At 38.8% G+C, this 19,287-nt stretch overlaps 1 protein-coding gene across 3 annotated transcripts; it reads right to left on the reverse strand.

Moving 5' to 3' along the window:
• Positions 1-13,393: 13,393 nt before the first annotated feature.
• LOC143856172 (Tetratricopeptide repeat (TPR)-like superfamily protein) lies at positions 13,394-18,796 on the reverse strand. Of its 3 annotated transcripts, none has more exons than XM_077366277.1 (4): positions 18,751-18,796; positions 14,871-18,098; positions 13,700-13,863; positions 13,394-13,538 (listed from the first exon to the last, which is right to left on the reverse strand). In XM_077366277.1, exon 2 carries the CDS (start codon positions 18,021-18,023, stop codon positions 14,931-14,933), a length of 3,093 nt encoding a protein of 1,030 aa, XP_077222392.1. In that variant the 5' UTR covers positions 18,024-18,098; positions 18,751-18,796; the 3' UTR covers positions 13,394-13,538; positions 13,700-13,863; positions 14,871-14,930. The 3 variants fall into 3 exon arrangements, with proteins under 3 accessions (XP_077222392.1, XP_077222393.1, XP_077222391.1); XM_077366278.1 differs by lacking the exon at positions 18,751-18,796 and adding an exon at positions 18,393-18,744; XM_077366276.1 differs by lacking the exon at positions 18,751-18,796 and having other exon boundaries at positions 14,871-18,744.
• Between the last annotated feature and the right edge of the window lie 491 nt (positions 18,797-19,287).

Consider the following 19,287-nt stretch of genomic DNA (forward strand, 5'->3'; position numbering starts at 1 on the left):
TCCATGATTATATCCAAGAGAGCCGTTGTTCTAGATTACCAATTTCAAGTGTCTTGTTCAAGGTTTCAGTCATCCAAATCCCCAAAGACAAGACCAGCAGTCTCTTTGAGAAAAATCTTGTTGAAGTTTCATAAAAGTGTTTCTAATCCATTCTTGTTAGTAATGGTTCTTCGGTTTGCCGTTTCATCATTCGTCAAAGTCCTAGTTTCCGATATCTTTGTCAGGCACGATCTATAACATCCTCGATTTCATTAAGTTCAAAAAAATCAAAAATTCATCAAATCCAATCCTATGTCAAATTCAAGTTCATGAAAAATCTCTAAATTCTTCGTTATTGAATTCATCAATCAAAGCTATCTTGTTTCTTTGAGCCTGTTTGTGAACGGTGCCTCTTTTCTCGAGTCCATTTGTAAATGGTCTCGTCTTCTCCTTGAACCCGTTTATGAACGGTGTCTCATTTTTCTGAGTCCATTTACGGTCTCATGTCCTCCTTGAGCCCGTTTGTGGACGGTGCCTTATTTCTGAAAAATCAAAAATTCATCAAATCCAATCCTATGTCAAATTCAAGTTCATGAAAAAACTCTAAATTCTTCGTTGTTGAGTTCATCAATCAAAGCTATCTTGTTTCTTTGAGCCCGTTTGTGAACGGTGCCTCATTTCTCGAGTCCATTTGTAAATGGTCCCGTCTTCTCCTTAAGCCCGTTTGTGAACGGTACTTCATTTTCTGAGTCTATTTGTGAATGACCTCATGTCCTCCTTGAGCCCGTTTGTGGACGCTGCCTTATTTCTGAAAAATCAAAAATTCATCAAATCCAATCCTACGTCAAATTCAAGTTTATGAAAAATCTCTAAATTCTTCGTGGTTGAAGCTATCTTGTTTCTTTGAGCCCATTTGTGAACGGTGCCTCATTTCTCGAGTCCATTTATGAATGGTCTCATGTTCTCCTAGAGCCCGTTTGTGAACGGTGCCTCGTTTCTCGAGTCCATTTGTAAATGGTCTCGTCTTCTCCTTGAACCCGTTTGTGAACGGTGTCTCATTTTTCTGAGTCCATTTACGGTCTCATGTCCTCCTTGAGCCCGTTTGTGGACGGTGCCTTATTTCTGAAAAATCAAAAATTCATCAAATCCAATCCTATGTCAAATTCAAGTTCATGAAAAAACTCTAAATTCTTCGTTGTTGAGTTCATCAATCAAAGCTATTTTGTTTCTTTGAGCCCGTCTGTGAACGGTGCCTCATTTCTCGAGTCCATTTGTAAATGGTCCCGTCTTCTCCTTAAGCCCGTTTGTGAACGGTACTTCATTTTCTAAGTCTATTTGTGAATGGTCTCATGTCCTCCTTGAGCCCGTTTGTGGACGCTGCCTTATTTCTGAAAAATCAAAAATTCATCAAATCCAATCCTACGTCAAATTCAAGTTTATGAAAAATCTCTAAATTCTTCGTGGTTGAAGCTATCTTGTTTCTTTGAGCCCATTTGTGAACGGTGCCTCATTTCTCGAGTCCATTTATGAATGGTCTCATGTTCTCCTAGAGCCCGTTTGTGAACGGTGCCTCGTTTCTCGAGTCCATTTGTGAATGGTCTCGTCTTCTCCTTAAGCCCGTTTGTGAACGGTACCTCATTTTCTGAGTCTATTTGTGAATGGTCTCATGTTTTCCTTGAGCCCGTTTGTGAACGGTGCCTCGTTTCTCGAGTCCATTTGTGAATGGTCATGTGTTCTCTTTAAGCCCGTTTGTAAACGGTACCTCATTTTCGAGTCCATTTGTGAATGGTCTCGTCTTCTCCTTGAGCCCGTTTGTGAACGGTACCTCATTTTCTGAATCCATTTGTGAATGGTCTCTTATCCTCCTTGAGCCCGCTTGTGAAAGATGTCTCATTTTCTTTTTTTTTTAAAAAAAAAAAAAAAAAAACCGCTTGAGAACGATCTTTGTTCTTTCTGTTCGGAATCCATTCGAAAGTGGTATCTCATTCTCTCGTTGCCCGTTTGTGAACGGCACCGCATCAGGATTTCTTATTATGTTCTAATTCTAGGATTTCATTTAGGGCCTTGCATTAGGTAGTAAATGTTTGCGTCTAAGTTCCGTTTGTGTAGAGTCTTTTGTTGATTAAAGCTACGCAAAATGGCTCTGTCATTTTGACTTTGGTATTCGATGACTACGTCATCTCTACCAAAGAGGGGCATCTGTAGACACCCCATTTTGCTCTACCTTAATCGATAAAGAAATTAGGGTTTGTTTTCCGTCGGTTTTCCAATGTCTTTCTTTCCCGCATCCGTTTGTTACATTTCTAAATATTTTTGGTCGTTTCCGTCGTGTTTCGTATTTTCCCGCTAAATGTTGAGAAGGATTATTCAGAAAAATCTAAACCAGAGAGAATTGGGACCCGTTTGGTGGGCCCGCATTGGGTGCTTCGATTAAATTTGGATCGAGAAAGTTGGACCCATTTGGTGGGGCCGCATGATGCATTTTGATTAAATTTGGACTCGTTTGGTGGGCCCGCATTGAACATTTGTTTAAAATCGAATCAACCGAGGGCCCACATTGTGGGGCCCGCGTTGTGGGGCCTCAGTGGGGCCTCTTGTGAGGCCTCTTATGAAGAGCAATGATGGTAGCTCTCCACTAAGAAACATGATGGGCCCTCCACTAAGAGCAATAATGATGGACTCTTCACTAAGAAACATGATGGGCCCTCCACTAAGAGCAATAATGATGGACTCTCCACTAAGAAACATGATGGGCCCTCCACTAAGAGCAATAATGATGGACTCTCCACTAAGAAACATGATGGGCCCTCCACTAAGAACAATAATGATGGATTCTCCACTAAGAGGGACAACATGATGAGCTCTCCACCAACATATCTCTCTCTCTCTCTTTCTCTCCCTATATATATCTCCCTTCCCATCCACCAGAGGAAAAAAAAAAAAAGAAATTTATCTTCCATTATCTCTTCTAATCACTCCCTCCAATCCCTTTCCTCAATATATTCTTCCATCCCTCTCCCTAATATTCTTCTTCCATTATCTCTTCACTCCCTCAATCACTCCCTCTAAACACTCCAGAGAAAGCGAAAGACGGCGGAGCGGATCGGCGGCGGCAGGATTTTTTATATTTTTTTGGATTGGGCGGAGATCTTCACCACAGGTAGGTGCATTGTTCTCAAAATATTTCTGTATTTTTCCGAATTTTTCTGATTTTTTTCCGCAAATTGTGTTTTAAAAATGGAAAACTCTTCAAAAAACATCTTTTGACGAAGAAAAATTAAATTATATACCAAACAGATTCTAAAATTAATGAAATTTCGTGGGAAAATAATATGTTACTGATTCATTTTACCATGAATTTGTAAAGATTTTTGGAGTTTATTTGGTATATTATTTAATATTTTCTTTGAAACTTATCAGATTTTAGGAGAATTTTTACTAACATCAGATCATCATTAAAATTCATAAAATTTTTACAGTAGTCTTATCTTCCATATTACTTGTTACTGTAAACTTTTCGTGTGATTTGGATCTGTTTTAATATGGGATGTAGTGTTAATTTATAATCTGGTCTGGAAATTGTAAAATCCGAAATTGGTAGTAAATAATTTCTAAAATTCATGAAAATCTCACTGCATGCTATTTTGATTCATATAGTATTTCTGTAGAAATTTCATAGAATTTAGAGTTATATTTCTACTAGTTTATGTGTTAATTGTGCAATCTGGACATTTAATGGTTTAATCAAGATTAAATGTGAATTTAATGTAAAAATATGCAAAACTCATCCTGTAAGCTACATACATTTTCATCTTGCTGCTGTAGAAATTTCAAATCATTTCGAATTTATTTGCAACAATTTCACTTGTAAAACCGCTCATATGCTTAAAATTGATAAAATCCATGGAAAATTCGAAATTAATTGAAAATCATATAAAAATTCCTAAAGAACTTTAAAATTCTGTCACATGTTCACTCCTTAATCCATTGAAACAGAAATTTTAGGATCTTTAGATTTTCCTGGAAAAATGGCCCGTGCATCCATAATCGTATCCCAATTGCAACTTGATCTTTGACAATTTGAATATTTAGGTTATAGCATGTTGTTGGCTCCGAGGTTAGTGTCCACGGAAATCCTGAGATTCTGCCAGGCAATAAGATGCTATAACCTAAGTATTAAATTGCACAAGGAAAGAGCGCACGATTCCCTCCTTTGGATGCCATTCAAGGCCGAAATTGGTGAACCCTAGAACCATTGGTAATCCTTAAATGTCTAGAAACTGAAAATCTTCGAAATCTGAAACTCATTAACCTCGAGAACTTAAATCGATTTATCTTGTGTCTTTCGGAACCATTGGATTATGGTTTCCAATCTAAGAACCATTAGAGCCCAATTTAGGAATACTGGTGTCGTGCCGTGTCCTAGGTTTTAGGGAGTCCTAGAGTTAGGAGTCCAGCCTCATCACGGACGCTTGCTATGAATAGCAACCGTACCATAGGTCCAGTTACACTAGTCACCCGATCTTTCCCTAGGACAAGCCTAGTAAACTAGGATGTAGGCAAAACCTGCATTAGTCTAAGGGACAACTTGCATTCAGATAAGAATCATATAGCATCTTAGATGAAATCCTAAGATAATAAAATCCTCAACTTGAATTAAATAACTACTTTTAAAACTGTTGAAACAGTCAAATCCGTCTAAGTCGGTGTCCTAGTTGAGTTAGGCATATGTAGCTTAGCTTAGGTTCACCGAACTACGTCGACTCTGATCCCAGTGAGGCTTGGGTACGTAGGCAGCTTGGATGTCTGACGGCATACCACCCGCGAGTCGGCACCACAACAAATTGTGGTGTTTTGTATATTAATTTTCTTGTAAATGCTTAATCAAATCACTTAGGATTTTTCATGAAATTAGAATTTTAGGAGAACTTTCACCTAGATTGAATCCAGACAAATTAAGAAATCAAGATACACATTTAGGATTCACATTGAAATTAGATCATAGGATGCATGTCACTTAGTTCGCACAATAACATAGAGTTGAATGAGCCATTTAAAATAAATTTAAAAGAGTTAGCTTTTGGAATCGAAGACCGATTATCGGGCAAGAATGGTGCATGTGGTGGATAACTCCCCATACCTTCCATTCTCGTAACCAGGTAGCGAGTCTAGATTTCTGGTTAATTATGGGTCCTAGATCCCACATCTAGGTGGCGACTCTGTCAATCTCTTTCGTGTGGAATTCGGATTGCCTTAGTGATCCCAAGTTCACAGGAAAGACGAATTCAAATCAACAAATAAAATGCACACGCCAATCGCGTGGGTACGAGAGACCAAGAGAGAGAGCGCGGCGGCTCGCGCCACGCCCCTCTCGCGGGATCTGGCTCCCACAGTAAGCAATCCTCCAGCAGCATTTCTATCACCTTCTCCTCCAGCAACATTTCCACTACCTCCTCCTCCTCCAACATTTTTATCACCACCACTTCCTCCTCCTCCAGCATTTCCACAACCTAGCTCTGCCAAGATTGGTAAGAGATGGCCCAAAGCAACAGTGTTTGATTAGATTTTTTGGTTGCTGCTGAAATGAAAGAAGAATAGCCAGGGAGAGCCTCATTCAAATGGTTTTTAAGGTTTACCAGCTGATTTTGCAATTCAGCATTCACATAATTTAACCTTAATATTTTTGCATGAATTTCCAAGACAGAATCCAAGACCATAGCTTTTTCTTCTTCGACTTGTGCGTCAAAGAAAGCGGCTCGACGATCTTGATCTAACATAGCATAGAACTTCCACAGAATTTCGAACATGCCATTAAAGTTATGCAGAGTTGCGAATTCTTGAGCTCTCTGAATAGGAAAGTATGGCCTATACCAACATTGCCCAGGACCGGGACAAAGCCAGCCTCGCGCTCTACAGCCGCCGCATATCAATTCTTTCATGAGCGATAAACCAAAAGGGAATTTACCCTAGCACGTCGGAACTTAAATGCGATAAACCCGAACAGAATTTACCTTAGCATGTCAGAACTTAAATGCGATAAACCAGAAAAAAATTTACCCTACTCATCGGAACTTAAGTGCGATAAATCAGAAGAGAATTTACCCTATCTCGTTGGACAAGTGCAATAAACCATAAGGGTAAATAATTTACCATATCCCCACACTTGTATTAAGGAGTAGTCATAAGACAAATTAATTACTACAAATCAGCGCCATCACCAGAAAATGAGTATCAAAATCTTATTCAATTATCACAAAATGAGTATCAAAATCATACTCGATTAACATAAAATGAGTACCAAAATCTAAATTTAAATTAAGTAAACCTAAATTTAAATTAAGTTAGTTTGTGTTAAAAGCTTCATGAATTTTTTTTCTAAAGGATTCATTTAGCCGACCCCAACTAGCTTGGGAGAAAGGCTTTGTTGAGTTGAGTTGAGTTTGTATTAATTTCCTAAATTAAGTTAGTTTGTGTTAATTTCCTTATCAAGGCCAAATACAACATCACTACATAATTACGCAGTGTGTAAGCAATCCTCCAGCAGCATTTCTATCACCTTCTCCTCCATCAGCACTTCCACCACCTCCTCCTCCTCCAGCATTTTTATCACCACCACTTTCTCCTCCTCCAGCATTTCCACAACCTAGCTCTGCCAAGATTGCTAAGAGATGGCTCAAAGCAGCAGTGTTGATTGGATTTTCTGGTTGCTCCTGAAATGAAAAAGAATAGCCATAAGAGCCTCATTAAGATGGTTTTTAAGGCTTACCAGTTGATTTTGCAATTCAACATTCACAGCATTTAACTTTACTATTTTGCATGAATTCCTTAGACAGGATCCAAGCCGCTGGCTTTTTTGTGTTCGATCAGCAGTGCGTCGAAGAAAGTGGCTCGACGATATTAATCTAACACAACACAAAAATTCTTCCAGATTCCGACCGTGTCATTAAAGTTATGCAGAGTTGCTAAGTCTTGAAATCTCTGAATAAGAAAGTATGACCTATACCACCAACATTGCTCAAGAGCGGGACAAATCTGGCCTCGAGCCATATAGTCCTCGCATATCAGTTCTTCCATTAGCGGTAAACTAGAAAAGAATTTACCCTAACACGTCAGAACTTAAATGCGATAGACAGAAGCAAATTTACCCTATCATGTAGGAACTCAAATGCGATAAACTAGAAGAAAATTTACCCTACTCGTCGGAACTTAAGTTCAATAAACTAAAAGAGAATTTACTATATCTCGTCAGAAAAGTGCGATAAACCATAAGGGTAAATAATTTACCCTAGCCGCCATTAGTATTAAGGAGTAGTCATAAGAGAAATTAATTAACACAAATCAACGCCATCAATTACCAGAAAATTAGTATCAAAATCAGATTTAATTAACAAAAAATGAGTATCAAAACCAGTTTCGATTAATATAAAATAACACTAAATGAGTACCAAAATCTCACCTAAAACTTAAATTTAAATTAAGTTAACCTAAATTTAAATTAAGTTACTTTGTGTTAATTGCCTGACTCATGCAAAATTTAACATCACTATGCCATCCTCCAACACCATTTCCATCACCTTCTCCTCAAGCAGCATTTCCACCTCCTCCTTCAATATTTCCATCACCACCACCTCCTCCTCCTCCAGCATTTTCACCACCACCTCCCCCTCTTCTAGCACTTCCACCACTTGGCTGTGCCAAGATTGCTAAGAGATTGCCCAAAGCAACAATGTTGATTTGATTTTCTAGTTGCTGCTTAAATGAAAGAAGAATAGCTGAGAGAGCCTCATTAATGGTTGGATGTTTGGATTATATGATGTGTTATCATTGGGCAAATCCAAAGCAACGCCTATCAATCAATTTATTTACATTAGCCGAAAAGTGGGACCCACTATAGCCCCTCATTTTATCACAATTTAGGTTCAGCTCACATCAGCCAAAAATGGGATCCACTAAAGCAGGAGTGACTCACAACTTTACTTGATCTGATCGTCTATCACATAGGCCATTATGACTAGACCTAGCAAAACTGACCCATGCCCGCGGGTTGACTCGACCTGCCCGCAAATTTGCGAGCACGGGTCCGGGTTTTAGTGGCCAGCCAAAACAGACCCGCGGGCCACCCGACCCCCAAAACCATGGGTCGGGTCGGGTCGGGTCAACCAATGGGTACCCATGGGTTTTATGCCTTTTTTTTGTTTTTATTATTTCTTTAAAAAAACTAAAAAAGACCCAAAGTCTTTTATGCCTTTTACCATGTCTTGTTGTTCTTTGTGAGTTCCTGGCCTTTAGTCGTTCTTCAAATGACTCATTTCCATGGAAAATAATGATGTGGTTTCAATATTACAAGTTTTTCTCGTCCTTTAAATGCCATTTCCATGGAAAATAAGGATGTTGTTTCAATATTACAAGTGATTAGGATGTTACTGGAGCCAAATGTATTTCAGATAAAAGAAACATCTTTTCAGACAAATTTGTTTTCCTCGAAGTGATAATAAATTAAAAAATGCTTTGAATTTGCGGGTGACCCACCCGCGCTAGGCGCGGATCACGTAAATTCTGACCCGCAAAAATGTGGGTCATTTCCTGACCCAACCCGTGTGACCCGCACCCGCATCACCTACGGGTTGGCCCGGCCCGGCCCACCCGTTTGCCAGGTCTAATTATGACTTATGAGCATGGTTTTAAATTTCGAAATTTGACCCAAAAAATCTGTTTTTTTAATTAATTTAATATTTCACCGAAATTTCGACCGAAATTACTGAAATTACCGAAATTTTGGTAATTTAATTTCGGCCGAAATTTAATATTGAATAAAATATTAGTTTCCATTTTTGTACCAGATTTCGACCGAAATTTCGAAATTTCAGGGTCCGAAACCGGTACCACCGAAGCCGAAATTTTAAACCTTGCTATGAGATCCAACCATAATATTAATCTTTATCAATGTTATAAAATGAGGTGCTACAGTGGGTCCCACTTTTGGCTGATGTGATTGGCCAAAAGTGGGATCCACCTTTACTTGATCTGACTGTCTATCAAGTAATTAGAATGAAGGGTACCAAATTCATTCCAGCCCGTTTTGGAAGGTTGGCTGAAATTTTGAAGCAAAATTGATCATATAAGAAATTCATCATATAACAAAGTCTTGCCGATCTTGCACACAAAATAGTTCCTACTTTACATTTCCTATTTTTTAGCCCTCCGATCTAAAGAGAAACTACATATTATGGAACCTCTATAGATTGGAGGGTTGTGATCATCCTATGGAAATAATTTTTGGGGGCACAACCTATTTACGTTGCGGCCCAGTAAATGGACGGCTTGGCCTATGGTGTGCATACACTTCATTTTGAAAAATATGGGTGGGGCCTACAATTGGTCCTTAATGTTACTGTACCACCCACACCATATGATGATCCAAGCCGTCCATTTGATGAGTGACAATGTAAATAGGTTGTGCCACAAATTATCATTTCCATAGGATGATCCTAGCCCTCCAATCTATAGAGGTTTACATAATATGCACTTTCTCTTTAAATCGGAGGGCTAGGATCATCCCATGGAAATGATATTTTGTGGCACAACCTATTTATGTTGTGGCCCGTCAAATGGACAGTTTGGATCATCCTATGGTGTAGGCGGCACAGTTCATTTTGAAAAATATGTGTGAGGCCTACATTCTTCAAAGATTTCAACAAATTAATTGTTAGGCCTACCAACCGTTCATGTTGCGGAGGGGTGTGTGGAGGGACAGGGAGAGACCGGTTTTGTGCAAATATCAACATATCCAAAGACAGCGGGGTTTGTGCAAATATCAACACTTGCTTGTGCTGATAACGCCTTCCCTATCTAACTTGTCAAAAAGAAATTTTGGATATATGTTTGAGTGGGGACGCAAGTCAGACCGGGTTGAGTCGGTTTGAGGCGAACCCTGACCCAACCAAAGGACCCAAAAGCAACTCGGGCCAGGTTGAGTCTGCTTGAGGCTAACCCTAGCCCAACCCAAGGACCCAAAAACTCAACCCTAACCCAGCCCGATTTTCCAAATGGGATTGGGTTCGGTCGAGTTCGAACGAATTAGGTTGGGGTAGGGCCAAGGTAAAAATAAATAAATAAAAAATATAAAAATCACAATAAAATCATGATAAAATTTGGGCATGGGTCGGGTTGCCCAAGATCTCAACTAGGGTTGCAATAGGGTCATGTTGGGTCGGGTTTTTCAAAACCCTAACCCAACCCTGGATCCCATTATCTCGGCCCTGACCCGCCCTGACCCTGAGTCAAGGCCGAAAAACGTCAACCCATTGCCCGCCCTACAGGGCTTAGTGCGGCCCTGGCCCGCCCTAATTGGATAGGGCCGGGCTGGCCTTGATTGACCCTAGTGTAAATACCTGTTAAGAGTGCCAAAAATAAAGCAACCACGTATCATATAGAACAAAATGATCAATAAACAGAGAAATGGAACAAAATAAGACAATATGAATTCAACATGACGGGCAACAGAGACAATTAATAATAATAATCTAAAGAAATATCAATCCAAGATAATAGAAAACATTAACAAAAGAAACATGCACAGATGGTTCAATTCTATAATAGAAAACTTAGGGTCAGGTCGGGTCAGGGTAACCCAAGGCATTAACCCAGAACCCAACCCGACCTGAATCAGGGTCTAAAAAAATGAACCCTAGGCCGTCAGGGTTGGAAAATCCAGCCCTGACCCTGTTCGGGCTCAGGGTGGGTCAGGGTTGACAGGGCCAAATTTGCACCCCTAGCCTCAACCCAACGCTAACCCAGATTGTTGGCTTTTCCTAACCCTAGCCTAACCCAAAGAAATTTATTTACTTAATACCCTGCTTACTATATATAACAGAAAAACTTGGGCAGCTCCCAAGGTCATTTAAAACCTTATAAATGTAAAGTTTATTTTAACTATTATATAACTTATAAATGTAAAGTTCTTTAAAACTATTAACTTATTCATGTTTATCTATGTTAAAATTTCATTTAACTATTAAATTTCTTTATGAGAAAAGTGTAGCTACTCATACGGGTAGCTAACTCAGCTACTCCGTCGGCTTAAAATAGAGTGGGCCCCACATTGTTTGGGTGATCGAAACCATTCATTTGATAGGCCCTCACAATTTTATTTTATTTTTATTTTTTATTTTTTATTTTTTAAATGGAGATAGGCCCTCACATTGATAGGGTGTGCCCAAAAAATCAGCTCCATTGGATCATCCCAACCCTTCAAACTGTGGAGGAAAAAATGGACAGATTTGTGAGGTTTTTACACGTCTATTTTTGCCTCGAGAAATCGTAGGGTTGGGATGATCATGTGGAGCTGATTTTTTTGTACGTGTAGCTACACTTTTCTTTATAACTATTAAGTATCTTCAACATGTCTATTTAAAGTTTGTAATAGAATGAAGCTCTTCTGAATCTCTTCAACCCGTATAGTGAAACACACTGTTCAAAATCTCTTCAACCCATCAGTTTACCTACTTTGCTTCTCAAACCCATATGAGAACTAGCCTTCAGAGCCTCCTCTAGTTCATCCTATCCGATGGTTGAAACCTCACATGCTATGCATGCGTGTAAATGGTCTGCAAGCCATCAAATTAGGGGTGTCATATGGTGGTCCGCACCTAAGAATCTCCATCTTAAACCCATTTCTCCCAATTAAAAAGGTGAAATTGTGGCAGAATTAAATTAGTAGTGCCAAAACTGAATTTGCAGTGGAAAACCAGACATTTTCATATAGCATTCTTGGCCCATGCTATGCATGGGTGTAAAACAATGGACCCCAGCCCATCAAAACATGAGGGGTAAAATGTAGACCCCACCATATGCATGGACCTGGTTGAGATTGTGGCCCATGCTATGCATGGGATGAAAATGATTCTTCCACCTAACACCCAACCGATCTTTTTCTTTGTGGGGGTAATTATTCTTAAATCTTAATAGCATTCTAATGATATACCTATGACAATAGACAATACTCAAGTGGCCACTTTCCCATCCATCACTCACATAAACCTAACAATATTCATGCAAGAAACAGAAAAAAACAATAACAAGATGAAAATCTCTCATACAATCAACAATCAAAATTCTGAAAAGTGAGGGGTCCATACGTGTGGTTGATGAAATCTGCAGTCTGATACTATTAGAGTAATTAGGTCAAGCAAGAGGTTGCTTGAAGCATTACACCCAAGGTATCTAATTTGGAATCCCAAGTTTGTTGCCTCCAGTTCCTATATATATTAGATACACTAGGGTTTTAATAGGTTAGTGGGCTCTAGCCCAAATAGGCCCACTACACCGGTCCATTATCTTATTGGGCTTATATTAGAACATACATGGGTTATATTATATACCCAACAAATACTGGGGCAAACCCATCAAACTTCGCTTCAAAATTCATCACTTTCCAAGTTCATAAAACTAATTTGAAAACAATTAGTTCCTATAGCATTCAATTTTTCAATGGACCATACAATCCGGGTACAATTTTTTTAAAATAGGAATCAAGTTCAACAATGATTCATTTTCCATCTAATTTTAATCAAACAACAGGATTTAACTCAAAATTCAGGAAGGCAGAAAGCACATAACTTAAAGGGCATAGATCTTATCAAAGATATAGACAGAAGTCTCACAAGGACAATGTGTTTTCACGATTAACATATATAGAGTAACCTCACCTGCTTTGAACCCTGCATCTCTCACACCACATTGCGAGAATTTCTTTACATAAACACAAAAATCCTCGCAAAAACCAATAAATTGGAATTTAACTTATAAGTAAAATAGAAAACCAATATATGTGGAAAAAGTAAAAAAATAAATAAAACATATTTGATGTATCAAAGATAATCAAAACAGATGGATTGGAAAGGCGGTTCTGTAAGGAGAGGGAGAATTCTGTCATGGAAGTAAAAAAGGGAGAGGAGAATGTCACAACATCACGAAAATTACCGAAATACACAGCACAGAACCTAAAATTAAATTTTCCTTTCGAGGCGCCGCCCAGAAACCCCGACAAAGGCGCTACCCCCTGCACCACCAGCTCAACCCGTGTGTGCGTTGCACACATTAGTCCGTTAGGGTGCTGAATAATGCCAGTATACAAGACATATGCACAACAGCCAGTAACATAGTTTTTTGTTATTTTTTTTTTAAAAAGGAGATGAGGTTCCGCGTAGTATATTGTTGCAAATTTCTAAGCATGTAGTTATTAATAGGAGTTTCTCTATAAAAAAATCCCTTGCAGTTGTTTTATGTGGGGTATTTTATAGATAAGTCCTATGGTAGTAATCAACTAGGATCCGATCAGTTTTCTGCTAAAAATTATACTTTTTTATACTTTCCGGCCAGGATCACATCGACTCTTGAACCTTATTTTCTTGTAAAAGCATCTCCAAGACTACAACTGTGGATTCCCTTGCTAAGCGAGGGGTGTCTAAATCATCCATGTATCCGAAATTTGCATTTACATAAACCATCTTGGGCCAATAACAACACGTTTGCCTCAGCTTCATTAGCATCACATTCTCCTGCAGGACCAGAAAATGACATGACCGTCGAGCAAAAAATTCATGTACTTCACCAAACATAATATAATTCCTACTATCACAAATGCAAACTCCTAAGCAAACAATTACTGAAAGTAACAGAGCAAAACCCATGCAAATGAAGAAACCAAATGGTGAATTACCGGAAATATTATGTAGAAGCATCAAGGAGTTTGGGTTATCATTTGCACCATCTGATGGAGTTCTCAGTCCCATCAATCCAAAATTATGTGTAAGAAGCTTCGTCATGAGCTTTATCCAGGTTTTAAGAGCAGGGGCAGGGCCTCCACCTCAATTTATTTAATTCCTGCTTGGAGTTCAAATGAAATAGAAAGAAGCTGCAGGAGTAAAAACGGAATTCCAAACGTTTGAATTTTAGTTGTACAAAATAGGAATTTTGTCTTGGAGTTCTCAACAAATTCAGTTTGTGTTCTTTTGTTTGTTCATGATGGATCTTAACCTTTGTACCAAGAATCCTTCACCCAATGCGCCATTCCTAGTACAGAATATTGCTCATGTTACTGATTCTGAACCTCCTCCCTTTCATACCACTAACTACCATCATGTGATTCCAATAATGCTACCTTTATCTCGATAACTATTGTTCTACTTATAGCCTTTGTCAATTCCACAACTAGTTGTGTTAAGTTTCTATAAACACAACCCAAAAAAGTCAATTTCTGTAATTTAGTCAATATGAAGAAAATAACAATGTGATACAATACACCATAAGATCTTTACCCATGGCCATGGAAGAGCAAATTATGTTCTAGAAATGCTCAACATTAGTAGAAAATATCGCCAAATTCAATCACATCACAAGAACCATTTGGATGGCAGATGGTTTGGCAAGAGAGGGATTAGACCGGAAAAAGCTTGTAACTGGGGTAGTGGTACCTTTATAGAGCATGAACTTTTAAATTGTATTTTGCTTTACGGGACAGCTTGTTCTTGTTACTCTATACAGTTTCCTGGATCAATAAACTCTTTCTTAGGTATTGCACCAAAAAGGAAAAATATTAAAATTTTAATATCACTCTATACATGGCTTTCAAAGGCACCCCCCGCTTTCTAAATTTATTGGGAACCACCCACCCAGCTCCCCAACCAGGACTAGCTCTAACTTCCATTTTGTGCGACTAGGCCCTGAACAGAAAGCTTGGACAGATGTTGGTCCTTTATGATTAAGTAAAGACCGAGAGCATAAGGGCCGGGCAAGAAAATTTACAATCCATTAGAACTTGCAAGAGATGATAAAAAGTCAACTTTTAATTCCCTGTAAATAGTTAATCAAGACAATATTAACTGCCTTACCGTTCGGAATGAATAGTGCCATGCCATGGCGCAACTATTTGAACAAGTGCGTGCGGTTAATCAGTATTTTGAGCTTGACATTCCTATCTGCTTCATCCACAGTGACCACTTAACAGCCTCTAAAAAGTTGTCATTCTTTTGCAGAGCACCAATAAGATTGAAATAGGTTACGTGGTCAGGTTCAATCCCATTTTCTCTCATTTCCTTCACTACATTCACAGCCTCTTCAACCATCCCGGCAATCCCATATGCCTTAATTAGAGTGTTGTAACTCCATAAATCAGGTTCCAGTCCATGTTCCTTCAATTCAGCAAGTACATGAGAAACTTCTTCAATCCAACCCCTTTTCCCATAAATATTGATCATAATATTGTATGTGTAATGATCAAAGACACAACTAGCGTCTTTCATCTTTTGCATCACATCTGTGAATTCCTCGAGTTGGTCTTCTTTTCCATACGCGTCCAACATAGAGTTATAGGCTTCGAGGGAAATGGGAATTCCGACATACTGCATTTTCCGAGCCACAGATCGCATGTTCTTAAAATCCTTGTTTTGCCCATATGCCGCTATGATAGTGTTGTAAGAAATCACATCAGCTAAACCCAGCTTTTCAGCCATCCAAAGAACCTTCCTGGCTTTCTTAAAGAGACCGGCTTTTCCATAAACATCAAGCATAACATTGAGGGTAATAATATTAGCGGCAAATCCATATTGAAGCATTTCATTGAAAAGTCGAGAGAGCTCATCCACGGGCAAAGCACGGGCACAACAGTTTATGACACAGTTATACATTGCCTCATCCCACTTAATTCCGGCCTTCAATATTTTGTAGTAAACATCTGCTAATTTTTCATGCATGCCACACTGTTGATAAATTCGAAGCATGTCACGGAACAAAAAAGTGTCGGGAACTATATCTTTATGTTTCTCCATCATGTCTAGAACCAAACAAGCATCTTTCAGAGACCCAGCTTTGATATACATCCTCACAATCACACTATATGAGACCATATCCAACATAATTTCTGAAGCTTTTAACTTCAGGTAAAGATTCTCAGCTTCATTAAATCTACCCAACGAACTATAAATGTCTATCATAGAGCATATTATATGCAGATTTGGGTTGGAATCAGATTTGGGGATTTGAGTAAATATCTTAACGGCATCCTCATAAGAACCCTCCTCCTTGCAGGTACATATCAATAAATGGTACAAGTGATCCTCAAAAATTTGATCCGTCCACTGCTTGTCCAGTAGGACCCGCAAAGCGTCATCCAACAAGCCATGTTGGACATAAGCCATGGCGAGAATCGAACAAGAAGTCTGATCTACCAATATGTTATCATAAAAGGAAGCTTTCAAAATGAGAGGGACTTTATCCATCCTTTCAACCCTTTCATATGCTTGTAAAAGAATACCGAGGATCGACGAATATTGACAGCCCATCACCCTCATATCTTTGAGAGTTTGGATGGCACCCTCTTCATCCTTATGCTTAGCTTGTAAGTTTATCATTGTATAAAAGTTGGAAGAGTTTGGACGAAATCCCGAATGCTTGAGCTCCTTATAATACCACATTGCCTCTTTGTAATGGTTAGCCCTACCACAACCTTCAACCATGGACCTGTAAGTTGTTTCATCAGGCTCCAGGCCGATATTTTGGAGACTTTTGAATATCCGGCAAGCAGCGTCTGTATTACCCACTTTTCCATATCCAGTGATAAGTGTGTTGTAAGCAATAATGTTTGGGGAAATTCCCACTTTTTGCATTGACTTCAATACCAACTCGGCCTCCTCTAATTTACCTTGCTGACTATAAGCATTAAGCTGAACCAACCAATTTTCTAAATTTGGAACCAACTTATCTTCTTTCATTAAGTTGATAATCCCTTCTGATTTATCGTACCAACCCAACCGTGTATATATCGTAATCATCGCAGAGTAAGCAGCGTGGCAATGCAGGTTACGGCTCCTCATCTGACCAAAGGCAAACTCAGCATCCATGACAATTCCACCCTTCTGATACAGGCTCATGAGCATACCAAAGGTGGCAAGGTTGGGCTGAACCTCTTTGTCTAACATCATATGAAACCACTCTGTTCCCTGTTTAGCGAGCCCTTTTTTATAACACGCATATATGAGAGTGTTGAACACTTGGAAGTTGAGTTCGCAATGTGACTCAGTAGTCATCTCTTGAAGCAATGCCTCAGCTCTACTCCAATCTCCGTTCCTTCCTAGTACTCGGAGGGCCAAGTTGTAGGCCGTTATATTCTCTTTCAATTTTCCATTCCTTCTCATCCATTCGAAAAAGCTCAATGTCTTGTCATTGCCACTATGCTCTAGCTTTTTCAAAAGTGAGTTGCAATGCTCCACGCTTGACTCGGGCCTAATTGCAGAGAGTGATTCCTCCAACACATTATCGACATAAGAAACTGACTCCCCATCATTTCTTCTATACACAGCTGATTGTCCAGTCTTTCTAGAACTGGATTTTGATGCTTTTTCTGGTATTGCTCTCTTCACCCCTAATTCATTATCGACATAAGAAACTGATTCCCTGTGATTTCTTCTATACACGAATGGTTGTTCAGTCCTTTTAGGAACAGGTACTGATGCCTTTCTTTCTATTTCTCTCTTCACACTTGGAAAGTGCCTCCAGAGTTCTATTCCTCTCCTCTTTGCCACTTTGTGTGCAGCATTTTTATTTTCTACAACATTAGAACTTTTATTCTTCAAAATCAAGCTCTCACCGCCCAACGATCTCATTTCATTATCGACTTGACTAAACTCAGATTGAACGACTAATTCAGATGCAGGCACAGATACACTGGCCCCTTCCAATCCAGTGATCTTGATGCATTTCAACCTACTGAAATGGTTAAGATTAGGCCGACCACATGTCTGAACACAATGAGAAAAAGAAAAAGATGGAATTCTTGAAACACAATCGTTCGATGGATCTTCTGGTCTATAATCAACACAAAAGCCATAACATCTTACTACTGTTCTTCTAATTATCTTCTTCTTACTGAGTGATAGCCATAACTCACAAATCAAACTACGGTCAGAGCATCGATCAAAATTCTGAAAAGAATTAAAATTCCTTGGATGGTAAATCTCCGATGATGTAGAAAAATTGAAGGAGGCCATGCTTTCCACTGCCCCCCAACCAACACTCTTGCATCAATCAATTCAAGACTTTACGAAATCCATAGCGAAAATTCCCTAAAATTTTCAATGAAACCAATTAATGACAACTCAGATAGTAAAACTAAAACATCCAAAGCTTAAACAAACTAAAACATGAGAATGAGCTAAAAATGTGAACCTATTCGACAAGGAATTGAGGAATGAAATAATAGTAAAAAAAGAAGAAGAGCAAAATCATATCATTTTTTTCATGTATAGCATTCAAATTCAAAGTCTGCAGACTAGGACTGCTACAAAATGGAGATTAAAATTTATAACCACAGAATAACAGAGAAAGAAGCATATAACAAAATTCAGTAAGATTTCCACCTCGATCAATTTGGGAGATCAAAACCCATAATTTTCCACATCTTTTTAGGAGAATTAACAACAGTTGGAGACTTGGAGTCATATCTGATTGCAGAGAAGTGAAGTAAATCCAAAATTCCAAACAGGTTATACAATAAAAATGAGAAACTTCAAGAGAAGAGAGAAAACCCAGCAAAGAGGAATAAAAAGAGATCCCTTTTCAGGTTATACAATAAAAATGAGAAGCTTCAAAAGAAGAGAGAAAACCCAGAAAGGAGCAATAAAAAGAGATCATTTTTTCAGTTCATACAATAAAAATGATAAGCTTCCAGAGAAAAGAGAAAACCCAGAAAAGAGATAATTTTTTTCAGCTTCATACCTGTTTGGATTCTTCAGACAACGAGCGAAATATCCTAAAGAAGTTCACTTGTTTTCCATTTTATCCGTTGTGTGGACGAAAAATCAGATTTTCCATGGTGGGCCCCACCGTTATGCTTTAAATATCTAAATTATTGAATGATAATGACCGTCGGATAAATAGATCGCCTGACCCAATAGTTGCTTTGACGGTCGGATCATCTAATTGGTGGATTTCTAGCCATTTATAGATCCAATCTGGCCCCCTTGATTGGATGACAAGGTCATCTGATCAATGCATGATTTTGACCATTACAAGCCTGATGTGGGTCCCAACAAAATCTAGTGGTCCCTGAGGGCCCTACGTTATCCATTCTAACATGGGATCAAAATCGTTCATTTGTTGGACCATAAGGTAAATAAGTTGTAACCCGTAGATCATGTCCATAGGATTATCCTAACCCTCTGATTTGTAGAGGGACTGCAGATTATAGAAATTTCTTTAGATCGGAGGGCTAAAATCTTCATATGGAGATGATTTACTGGGTACAGCCGACAA

Source organism: Tasmannia lanceolata, unplaced genomic scaffold, assembly GCF_043159265.1.
Source record: "Tasmannia lanceolata isolate RefF3 unplaced genomic scaffold, GAP_Taslan_0.1 ptg000023l, whole genome shotgun sequence".
NCBI classification, from domain to species: Eukaryota; Viridiplantae; Streptophyta; class Magnoliopsida; order Canellales; family Winteraceae; genus Tasmannia; species Tasmannia lanceolata.